Genomic DNA, 12,125 nt, shown 5'->3' with positions numbered 1-12,125 from the left:
TGAATTATTGTGACAGTACAATTTTTTCAAGGTCAGGAGACCTTTTTCAGCTGACAAAAGATTGACTTGGTTGTTTAATTTCACACTTGACGGGTAAACAGGCACGCCAGAGACCTAATTATTTGGATACAAACAGTTGAAAACGAAATTTCCCAGAACATAACCCCTTTAAAGCTCTAGCTCAGGGGTGTCCAAACTCTGGCTTGTGGGTCATTTGCGGTCTGCCGCACGGCTCACGTCATGTACTAAACAAATAGCATTTAAACACAACCACGCAACCCTAATTTTTGCAGCCTGGACATATTGAGCGCAGCAAGATAGCGTAGCAGAAATTAGGAGGAAAAAATTATTGCAAAGCCAAATACAACAGCCTGTTGGGAATATTTCTGTTTCAAACTAAATGAGCAAAGCGAACACATTCCCGAATTTGTTTTCATCCCGACAGTGAGCACTCACTGCGAGTCGACAAAGTAAATACAAATGTAACACTGCGAAATTGCGTGCGCCCACAGAAAGTGTAGTTCGCTACATCCATCCATTTTCTGTACCGCTTTATCCTCACGCGGGTCGCGGGCGTACTGGAGCCTATCCCAGCAATCTTCGGGCGAGAGGCGGGGTACAACCTGAACAGCCAATCGCAGGGCACATATAAACAAACAACCATTCACGCGCACATTCACACCCAAGGGCAATTTAGAGGTCAGTCGACCTACTAGTTCGCTACATTGCAAAAGAAATACTGTCATTCATTAAAATAACAGAGTGAAAGATGACATTTTAAAATAAATAATTTTATGTTTGAATGATTATTTTTAATAACTGAGACGAGGTCTATTTTGTTGGTTTTGGTTGCGATGTTTAATCATGTGCAGTGTGAGATGTGCATAACGGAGACAGTAAATGTTTTTATAGTTGTTTTGATTTTTTTTTTATTCATTCAGGATATTTAAAAGTTCTTGACATTCAAACTACAATGGTACAAATTTACAAATGAGAAGTAAAATTTTATTTCATTTGAAAGGGTGGACTTGCATTATTTTGTAATAAAATTATTACATTAGTGGTTAAATTGGTCTCAAAAATAAGATTGACAATTACATTGTTTATTGCAATTATTCGTGGAACAATATATCAGCCAGGAAAATTAGTTATTGTCACAGGCCCTACTATGATTAATAATAAATTGGTTTTATATATAGCTTTTCTATAGTCGGCACGGTGGAGACTGGTTACTCCTCCATTTTCTGCTCCGTGTCGAGGTCGATTTGTGACCGTATTACATTTATGATCTCCAGATACTCCAGATTGCTCTCGTTGTTTTTGGTTCTGAATGCGGAGATGTCCACGGACGGCTCGATTCTGGTTGGATACAGGGAAGCCTCAAAACCACCCCAAAATCCTGAAAAATCCTGAACTATTTGTCTTCTCACCTTTTACAGAAAGTGTTGATGGAGCAGCTTTCCAAAATAATAATACGGTAATATACAGTATATGACAAAATATTATTGCTTGATGGTTTGGTTTTAGTTTGTTTACAAAATTATTAGTAGCCCTTATATCCTTTGATTTTTCTGAGAAAAAAAGTTTGGTCAAGCTAATCCACACTGCTGTTATCCCGGTCTGTAACGAGGACCAACCTGAACTTGTGACCTTGTGCGAATCTTGCACTGGCTGTTCTAGGTCATTAAAAATAAACAAGTGGATTCAAGCCTGGATTCTACTTATCTGTGAGACCAGCTTCCATGAGAGCTTGTTTGAGACATTTATTGTTATGGTCATTTGTTCCCAGATGTTTTAGTTTCCTCTGTATGTAATTTTCTCGCAGAAAAAGTACTTTCAGCGGTTAAAAATGAGCTCCAGAAATACTTTTTTGCCAATGTTGGGTCACAAAGCCCGCAAAAAGAGGCTTACTATATATTCTGTACTGCCAGGGCTACACGGCCCTCCAGGCACTCTCAGACCAGAAAATACTGTATATCATTGTACCTTAATGGCCCTCAAAGGCAGTGCTTTCTTACTTTACTTTTACAGGAACAGACCTTTACCTTGAAGGTACAAACAGCTACTTGAAACCCATAAGTTTACAAAAGTTTAGTTGGTACCAGGACAGAAATGAACTCGATATTATTGAAAATACGTGTTACGTAATTGTATTTCCTTTAAGGCCTTTTCGCTCAGCACTTAGCAGGGCGCAGAACGCCATCGACGAACCCATTCATTGTGTATGTGCCGCGAGGGCGCAACGACGGAGCGCCGTGTCGCTTGCGGCGCGCCACGCAAGGTAAGCGTTTGCCATCGCGTCGTTGCGGTGACGTCAGACGCCGCAGCCAATAGGAGAAGGGTTGTCGGAGTGACGTCTGAGTGCTAACAGCCATCAACCAACCAGCAACTGAGCAACTTCCCACTAGGCCACCAAACGACCACTTCCAAATACGCGCAAGTTTGCACCGGAGCGCTGCCGTCCATGCGCCCTGCCGCACGGTGAACACCAAGAAAACCAAGTGCAGAGTGAAAAGGTCTTCAGACCCCCCATGTTGCATGCATACACCTCTGTCTCCACATTTTCCATTTTGGGTCATAGCGCATCACAATATCTCAATCCACGTACTATTGCCATGCTTACTGTAAACCCTGAGGTCTCTCGTGACAAAATAGTATTTTGTATAGCAGTTGGACTGTCACTTTCTGCTCTTTAAGTGTAACACTGATTATAGTGGCATCTCAAAAGGTTCAAAGTTCAAACAATTCAATTTCTTTTTTTTGTGTGTGTGATGACAGCCATAGAAATAAAAGAAGGAATTTATCTCAAGCTGGTGAAGAGGTGCAAATGTCTCTGTCAGATTATTTTCTTTAGTCATCATTCATAGGTGAAAAATGTGCTCTAAATCCCAAAGAATCCTGAACTCAATCAATGTTGTGTTTACTTAGGGGGTTCAACTGCATGTAACGTTACAGTGCAAAACAATTTTAAAAAATGTACTTCCCCCCCAAACGTACAGACAGGATGATATCTCCAATGTGAATGTGTCCATCTTGGTCAACACTGCTGCCCTTCAAAATGCTCTTCACTGTCACACCAGCACTGTAAACTGAGGAGGATAAAAAGAAAAACAAAAAGCTCAACAAACAGCGCCCTTTCTGGTTGCATTTGTTTTGATTTTCAAATCGGAAACCTCTCTCATTACTTGAGTTTAGGTCGCCGATATAGCTGGAGATGGTGAATCCCAGCCCCCGGCTGTTTTTAGTGAACTGCACACTGAACTCGTAGTCATCATTCAAGTCATAGAGCTGGTGAGAACCACAAAGACAACATTGTATACACACTCAAAGCAACACCTACACAGTCTATTTAGAACAATGAGATAACTATGTGTGCAGTTTGGACTTCATTTGCGGGGTATTGTTATAACAATAGATCTGTTACTGTGCAGTTAATGTTAATTAACGTACTGTATCACATTGAGAATTGTTTATTTGGCCCTCTTATGTTGTGAAAAAAATGCTCAAACATGCTAAATGAGTAAACACCAACGAAACAAAGTCTAGCAAGGCTAAATGTTCGATTAAAATCAAATGAAATTGACAGGAATTCAACCACTGGTAAGTGTAATCATCGTTAAAACTCTGAAAATTGCTCTGGTGTTCACTGGGTTAGTGACTTACTCACGCAATCAAACCTCAGTGTTAATGTCTTTGTAAGGGCAAAGTGTTTTAATATATGGAGTAAATTTTGGGATGGCTAACACACCTCGCCATCCAAGGACTCCTGGCTGAGGACAGGAGAGGAAAGGTTGTCCTTGTTGCTATCCCTGGCGATGAGTAGTTTAACCTTGCTACCAGCGTTTCGCAGCACCTGGGCAAGGAAAAGGGCGACCAATATGCATGAATCTATTCCATTCATCTATCTCTGTACATATCTCGCTATCTAGCTAGCAACTCACCTGCGCCACCTGCTCGCTGTTCATGCCAGCCAGATCGGTGTCTCCAATGCGCAAGATTTGATCCCCACTGCGCAGACGTTTATCCTTGGGGTGGCAAAATTGAATCGAAACACATTTTTCTTTTAATTCGTTAAAGGGGATAATGCTCGAGCAAATTTGAGTTGGAATAAACATTAGGTGAGAAAATGTCTGTGGGAGAAGGAGGAAGCGAGAGAAGGGTAGATTAAAATAGCACAAACAAAATCGTACCTGGCTCAATCAAATCCTTACATTCATTTGCCTGGTGTTAATTGCTGACCTTTAGAGTTTTTTTTTTTTTTTTTTTTTTTTACTGGCACAGTGGGGCAGTACTTAGCACTGTCCCCCCACAGCAGGGGAACTGTTTAAGTGAGTCTTTTATGTGAAAACAAAATGGTGGGGCACCAACCAATTAGCTTGGCTGCACACTGTCGTAGCCAAACTACATTACTTTCGCTTACTGTTTTAGCAGCTTTTTAAAATGTTGTCTTGGTAATTTTGTGAATCACATGAACAATTATGCGCAAAGACTCAAAATAAAGCCTCTCAGCTGAAGAACAATTCTGTCTAGCAAGTGCAGAAACCAAATTTCAACCAAATCTTCATTGAGAATTTCCTGGTCACATCACAAGCTTACCTGATCATTTGTTGCTTGGCAAAATTAATAGGGCACAAACATAATTGGCCCAATGTCCAAGAAAAAACAGCATCTGCCAATTGAATGGCAATTTATGGGCTGAGGTGCTGCACCTCTGGACAAAAAGATAGAAGAAGGATAATATTTCAAAAGCATCATTACAAAGCCCATAAGGAAGCTTAAGAGGATCCTGCTAATGGGACGGGATAGACCTAAGGTTTTGTTGTCATGAATAATAGAGCAGGTATATGTCCATCTATTATAAGACCCATTACAAATTCCATATCACAATCGAATCACAACTCTCAATTAAATTAAATCAATAATAAATAATCTGTAATAGCCCGAGAGTATATAACTGTGAGCTCAGCTGTCTAAAGCGATGGAACTTTTTTCCTCGTTTTTATACCGTACACAACTTCTGTGTCAAGTCATCAAGCAATAAGCAGAGTGACGGATGATGAGACCAAACTTGCAAGGGAGAATCAACACCAATGATGAGTCCTGGATCTCCGAGTGCGACCCGGAAACCAAATGCCGAGCCACCAGTGGAAGAGACGATGTCGCCTAGGCCAAAGAACTCAAGACACTCAAAGTCCATAGTCAAAAGTTGTATTCTTCGCATTCTTAGGTATGAAGGGCATCGCCCACTGCGAGTTCTTGCCACAAGGCCAGATGATCAACCAGCAGGTCTACTAAGAGATCCTGTGCTTCGTTCAGTGCGTGAAAAAAGCGACGATTTGTGGCTAAACAACATGTGGCTGATTCACCGCGTCACAAAGCGCCTGCTCACAATGCCCTGAGCATCCGACAGTTCCTCGCCGAGAAAGGCATCGCCCTGCTGGAGCAACTTCCCTACTTACGTAACCTGGATCCGTGTGCTTTTTTTTTCCTCATTCCCAAACTCAAGGTAATAATCAAGGGGACCCGTTTTGAAGACGTGGACGACAAGATGGCCGCGAGATGTGAAGGATCCATAAGAATCCTTCCAGGAGTGCACAAAGACATGGCAGAACAGGCTTCAAGGGTGATTACTTCGAAAGGGACAACTTCTAGTTTGGATTTGAAGTATAGCATTTGTAACACCAGTCCTGGAACCTTTCTGACACACGTCACAGCATAAAAACATTCAGGAACTTTGGAGTTGTCATTGTTGTTGGCAAATGAGATTCATCACACATTTGTCGGTACTTGTAAACAATGAGGTGAAGATTTAAGACAACCAAGAAGAGGTCCAATTGTCTTTAATCCAACCGTTGCTTTAATCCAATCACTGAGAACACCTAATATATATCTATCTATATATATATATATATATATATATATATATATATATATATAGATAGATATATATATATAGATATATATATATATCTATATATATATAGATAGATACATACAGAATATATACTGTATACACACACACACACAGTACATAATGCAAGTTATATACTAAGGTGTAGTCTACTTTGAACTATGAGCAGCTGCAAGCCCCTAACGCACACCTATACTATATGAGAGTAGCGTTGATGTAAACACGGCCGGTGAATTTCCAAATCAAATGTTTTTACGTGATATTTCAATTACCTGTCCAGCGGCTCCACCAGGCAGTATAGTCTTGACCATGACTCCTGTGCTCCGTCCTCCTATGATGCCAAAGCCGAGCCCTTTCCCATCATTGGTCAGTTCTATGATCTCCACGTGACGCCTCTAACAAATAAAGAAGGGCCGAGACCCTCTTGAAGACAGAACATCAAACTCAATGACAGTATATAGAGTATATATGTGAGTTTTTCTTTACCTCATGAGCAACTGCTGACAGATTCCTCCCCATAGACATGGTTCGGGATATTCGAGGTGGTGTGCAGTACTATAAGAAATGACAGAAAAACCTGAAGTAACATCAAGTAAGCCGAGCAGCACCACGCAAGTTTATACCCAGCAGCGCTTGTGTTGTTTGAAGTCATATTCTCTAACACATTGACATTTTGAAAGGCAATGCTTTGCGTCTTCTCATGGAGTGAGCGCCGTAGGAGTAAACTGCTCCCTGTTACTATGAATAATCACTTGCTTGTGACTCATAGTGGAGGTACCTGGGATTCAGTATGAATGCAGTTGTCTGGGTAGATGTCTGAGAAGGACAGATCCTGCGAGTCCAGAGAGGAAACACTCCCGTTCCTGTGGAGAGACCTGCTGGGTCTTTGGTTCTCCATGGCCCACGTGTAGGAGTCGCTGTGGCTGAGCGTCTTGGCGTCCATGGCCAAACCCTGGCATTTGCCACAGTTCATGGACGATGACTTGGTAAGACCCTTCCCCTGGTAGCATTGAAGCATCCAGGGAGGATTGGAAGGAGGAGGGGAAAGTGGGGGAGATTTAGCAAGGCAGAGTGTGATAGGGAAAGAAACAGATAAACGAGAGAAGGATTGATCGATGCGAGAGAGAGGGGGGAAAGATCGAGAGGGGAATGGATGGGGGGGGCGATAAGGAGATGGTGAAGTTGGAGACATTAATTGCAGAAAGCACAGATGGAGACAGAGAGGAATAGCATGTGTGTGACGGAATTGAAGGATGGAATTAGTAGGGCTAATTGTTGTTAAAGTGCCGGCATGGTGGACGACTGGTTAGCACATCTGCCTCACAATTCTGGGGACCGGGTTTCAAATCCCGACCCCGCCTGTGTGGAGTTTGCATGTTCTCCACGTGCCTGGGTGGGTTTTCTCCGGGCACTCCGGTTTCCTCCCACATCCCAAAAAGATGCGTGCTAGGTTGATTGAGTACTCTAAATTGCCCATAGGTGTGAATGTGGGTACGAATGGTTGTTTGTTTCTATGTGCCCTGCGATTGGCTGGCGACCAATTCAGGTTGTACCCGCCTCCCGTCTGAAGATAGCTGGGATAGGCTCCAGCAGCCCGCGACCCTAGTGAGGGTAAGCGGTAATGAAAATGGATGGATGGATGTTGTTAAAGTCTTGGGACTGGTGGTCGGAGACGGGCAAATGCACCTTTGAGATCTGTCAGGGGGCTCTTGAGCAAGGCACCAAACCTTATGAATGATGTACTACTATGAATACTAAAGAATTACCAGGCCAAGGGGTATTTGGTACAATAGCTCTCTTTCATGTCCCCTGAAAGTTAACAGGAAGACGAATCCTGCTACTTCACTCATGTAATGATGCTTGTGTTGGTCTTATAGTGTTAGCCTGCTAAGGCTTAATCACACCTACCAAGCCTTGATGCACCGCCAAGCAACATAAGTTTCAGACTTTGGTTACGTCTTATCTTTCACATTCTACAAGACAGTTTAATGTGATGTCAATAATTACATTTAGGAAGAGGACCACATCCCAGACACAAAACAACAATTGGCTCAAAACGTATACATGAGTGTTGTAAACTCCTTGACATTACATACAGTATCACCACTTCTTCCTTCACCCCTCCTTCTCACTCCCTCGCTCTGTCTTCAGGCTTTAGTGGTAAGCCAAGGTAAGCTGATTACTCATCCGGTTTGCTTCCTGCATTCAGTATTTTGGGAACGATACCAGCTACTTCTTCACCAGTCAATGTATACCAAACACCCACACAAACTGCCGCTCACGCAGTACCTTGGCTGGGGGCTTCCGCTGAGCTTTCTGTAAACTGAGAATATGAAGGAAGAGGGGGCTCCGTAGGACAGTCTTCAGCAGGCTAAGTTTCTCCTGGGCGGGGGCCTCCCCTCGCTCTTTCAGTTTGGCTTGAAGTCGCTCCACAGCCTCCAAGGCGCGCCGAGTATCTGCGCACAAATTCGGCATCATTAATTTGTGTGTCATTCAGCGTCAAGGTTTCTCCTGGATGACTTTGCAGTCATCTGGTGTGTCCTTAATACTCATGTCTATCATATTCTGGGAGCATAAATGGAAGCCTGCCCTCTATCCTCATAAGTATTGTTGAGCGGAACTTCAAACGCCGCAAAGGTGCATTGGTGAAACTGACCAAAATGATCAAGAAAAAGGAGCCTCCAAAGTCAGACAATAGGTTGGTTGAAGTGAACTTGGAGGTTGAACCCTCATCATTGTCGCCGTCGTGTTGTGAGACTCGAGCATACATTACTCGACTTCATTTCTGCGACCGTCAAACGATCAATTCTATGCACGTGTCATGTGAATTTCACAATGGCAACCTTGCCTGACACCGTAGTCTGTACATTTGTACATATAGAGCATGTGTGTCTGGTCGGGAAGTCTTTCATGGACTTACCCATGATGTCCATCAGAGATTTGCTTGGTTGAGCACTTTCTCGGCGACTTCCTGTCTCAGTTAAATGTCATTCTCCTTTCTGGCACCTACGATTTCAACACCTAAAAAGAATGAAATACTTTTGTCAATTTATGTGCAAAAGCTGCCAGCATACTTCTGAAGTACGTTGCAGCAATTAATTGCAACTCCGCACAGAATTTTCTTCCCATCATAATTAAAGAAATGCGTCCAATATGCGTTCCACATCTGTTCTGCATTTCCCTTGCCATTATCGTTGATCTATTTATTTATTTATTGAAGTGAATGGCTTGTCAACTAATGCTCTTTAGCGGGATTTAAATCTCCAAAAGGATTTACCAGCCCCCGATGGTAATTTACTGTGACATGATGCCATCGGTCCACTGTATATAATTATGCATACATTAGGTACACTTGCACAATCTTGTGAGAGCCAATAAAGAGCAGTATGAATTAAGAAAACAAAAGGTGGATTATTTTAGTAGTCAATTGTGTAGTTTTACTGAATCATATAATAGTTTCTATTTTTCAATGAAGATTACAAACACTTTTTAAAATCCAATAATATTTGTGTTAAATTACCCCCCACCACTAACATATGTTGTGTAGCATGATCATCTTCATAAAGACAGAATTTGTGCTGCAGCGCTTTGACTGGATTGGACCATTCCTAATGTACCTAATGAAGTGTCCAATGAGTGTGTACTGCACCAATGATTTCAGTTGGCAATGACAACGTCTCATTGAAAAGCTAATTAGGGGGGGCAACAGATAGCGTAAATGTCCTTCACGGCTTATTTCCAACGTATTTTCTCTTAATAAGGCGACGAAGACGAGGCAACATCAATATGAGAAGCATTTAGACTAATTCAATATGCGCGCCAGCTATTAATTGGACATGACATACACAGACAGCGTCGAGTTGCGTCCATTACCGTGTGACGAGCACGATGACCGTCATCGTGGCCGCTGCGTGAAGCTCCGTGGGCGAAGCGCAACAGGTCCCGGACTCACCGAGGACCTTCAGCGCCTCGTCCGGGGAAAAACAAAAAACAAAAAAGACACCAAAAGAGCAAAGTTTCCGCTGAGCAACAATGCCAATGCATTGGCACACCACTTGCCACCAAACAAGCAAACGCTGTTTTATTTTGCAGCCTTGTTGGCGAGGACGCCAGTGCGCATGTCGGACACTGATCCTCTGCCCTCACGCGCCACGGACACAACATTAGGTACACTTGCACACCCCATGCAAGACTTGTGGGAATATTATTATTATTATTATTATTATTATTATTATTATTATTAGCTGTGTGCTGCAGCAGTAGAGCAATACGACTCAACTAAAAGTCAAAAGTTGATCATTACTTGACTATGAACAACTCCTCGAGTTCTGAGGAACTTCTGAGTATGAAGGTGAAATAGACAAAGATATAAAACAGGACAATACAAATTCATATATTGACCAACCATATCACTTTAACTAGAAGAATAAAATACATCTTTATAATATAATATTAATGACGGCAAAGAAGTGGTCTTATATTGACTTTCTTGGTTTACAGCACATTAGGCTCAACAGAAAATGGCAACCTGACACTTTTTTTTTTTTTTTTTTTAACAATTACAGGAAACAAGAAAAAAACACACACACACAACAAATTGAATCAACAACAAGAGTCGAGTTGCCTCAATTCAACCTTAACGGGTTACCATCACCTGGATGACTGAGAATCGGAAAAAAACAACAACACAATTTTTAGCAGGCACGTCGGTATTTGTATTGATATTGATTGATGTGACAGTAAGTTAAACATGACTCAGCAAAATAATGTATCGTATTTCATCGATTTATGCCAGCGACATATAGTGAGAGTCAGAACAATTACATTCTCTTCCAATAGATGGCAGCAGGTACAACTAACCCACGTTTACACTTGTTGCCATTGTTGTGAAAGTATTGTCATTAAAAGTTGAATACAATTGAACTGTATTAACAAATGTACTGTGTTGGATTCGAAAAAAAAATGGAGCTAATGCAACATAAGGCACATTTAATTCAGTGCTTCTTTCAGTACCACTTGAGGGAGCCACTTGCGGTCGTTTTCGCGATCACTGAACCGATTCAGAAGAATATATAACGAAGAATATTCAGAAGAATATACCTTTGTGTTCAACTAATCAGGCCAATATTTCACAACGACGGAGTCAACTGAGACTAGATCGTCATTATCTCAGAACAATATCAATTTTTTTTCTGACATTTGTTAGGTGGTGTGGCATGTTTGCTGTTAGATTGTTCAAATGTAAAACATGCACCTTGGCTCAATTGAAGTTGGGAAGCAGTGCAAGTTGTCTTCTGTGCCAGCGAACAAGACGTCTTCGTGTCTTGTTTGGCCATTTGGAGGTCATCTGAGTTTTGGGGAGTTTGCAACCTCTTCAGCGTGCGTTTGTGTGTTTGCACGCGGTAGGTGGAGCCCGAACTCAAGACATCTCGGAGTCCGATCCAGTTCCACGTTTTCCACCCTCTTGATGGCTCCGCTCTTCCCTTCTCGCTCTTTCTTTCTGGGTGCATCCCCTTGGCACAAATCATCACCACCTCCCCAGCCCTCAAACACCCCCACCCCCCGCTCCCGCCTCCCCACGTGCCACACGAGCCTCATGTCGCCGGGCGACGCGCTCGCATCCGCTTGGCACCTTCGAAAAAGATCAAATCAAATTCAATTTTACAAAAAAAAAAAAAAAAACAACAACAACAACAACACAAAACCGCTTTGTCATCGCTGACCGTCCGCAAGTGAGTTGACGGCGCTTGTGGAGAAAAGTCAGACAAGGGGATAAAGGCGTCAGGGCAACGGATAGAGATAGAGAGGAGAGGAGAGAGGGAGAGAGGGAGGGAGAGAGAGGGAGGACGGGAGGAGACAAGGCGGAAAGAAATACGCCTCTCTCCTCCTTCTCCTGCACACTCCAGCGGACTTGCATCCGTCCATCGTCTTGCGTGGCTCGGGATAGCAAGCGCGCTCTTTTTGCGCATTTTCATTTTCATCCGAGGACTGTACGGGAGAGGGCTCGATTCGGGCTCCGGATGTGTTCGGATGCGCGCCCGCCAGTGACACGGTAATCTTTTCATTGCTCGCTTTTCATACGTCGACCCGTGTGCGGCTCCCCGTCGCAATCGGCTTGGCGACCCTGACTCGCTCGTGGGAACGCGGCCTGCGAGGCGACACTCGTTGGATGCACAGGGTGTCTTCGGCTCTTAATGTCACTTGTGTGGCTGCG

The 12,125-nt window shown here is 42.9% G+C and overlaps 2 protein-coding genes across 28 annotated transcripts in view; one reads left to right on the top strand and one right to left on the bottom strand.

Moving 5' to 3' along the window:
- The window catches only part of si:dkey-92j12.5 (multiple PDZ domain protein), a 48,365-nt gene extending 38,333 nt beyond the window's left edge, over positions 1–10,032 (bottom strand). For 7 of the 8 annotated variants that reach the window (XM_061771368.1, XM_061771369.1, XM_061771370.1 and 4 more), the window contains exons 1-10: positions 9,785–10,032; positions 8,832–8,932; positions 8,201–8,367; positions 6,690–6,911; positions 6,398–6,466; positions 6,184–6,306; positions 3,942–4,025; positions 3,749–3,853; positions 3,186–3,288; positions 2,998–3,089 (exon numbers count right to left, since the gene is read on the bottom strand). In XM_061771368.1, coding sequence (XP_061627352.1) covers positions 2,998–3,089; positions 3,186–3,288; positions 3,749–3,853; positions 3,942–4,025; positions 6,184–6,306; positions 6,398–6,466; positions 6,690–6,911; positions 8,201–8,367; positions 8,832–8,844 — 978 coding nt within the window. In that variant the 5' untranslated portion in view covers positions 8,845–8,932; positions 9,785–10,032. Of the gene's footprint in view, positions 1–2,997; positions 3,090–3,185; positions 3,289–3,748; positions 3,854–3,941; positions 4,026–6,183; positions 6,307–6,397; positions 6,467–6,689; positions 6,912–8,007; positions 8,111–8,200; positions 8,368–8,831; positions 8,933–9,784 lie in introns of those variants that run through there. The other variant, XM_061771376.1, reaches the window with a different exon arrangement.
- Positions 10,033–11,632: 1,600 nt separating this feature from the next.
- Positions 11,633–12,125, top strand: part of adgrl3.1 (adhesion G protein-coupled receptor L3.1) — a 149,442-nt gene continuing 148,949 nt past the window's right edge. For 11 of the 20 annotated variants that reach the window (XM_061771366.1, XM_061771348.1, XM_061771365.1 and 8 more), the window contains exon 1: positions 11,635–11,963. The gene's annotated coding sequence lies outside the window, so the exon portion shown is untranslated. Of the gene's footprint in view, positions 11,964–12,125 lie in introns of all 20 variants that reach the window. The other 9 variants (XM_061771367.1, XM_061771364.1, XM_061771361.1 and 6 more) reach the window with 2 other exon arrangements.

This window comes from Phyllopteryx taeniolatus, chromosome 4, assembly GCF_024500385.1.
Source record: "Phyllopteryx taeniolatus isolate TA_2022b chromosome 4, UOR_Ptae_1.2, whole genome shotgun sequence".
Taxonomy (NCBI): Eukaryota; Metazoa; Chordata; class Actinopteri; order Syngnathiformes; family Syngnathidae; genus Phyllopteryx; species Phyllopteryx taeniolatus.
This window is presented reverse-complemented; position numbering and strand designations above follow the sequence as displayed.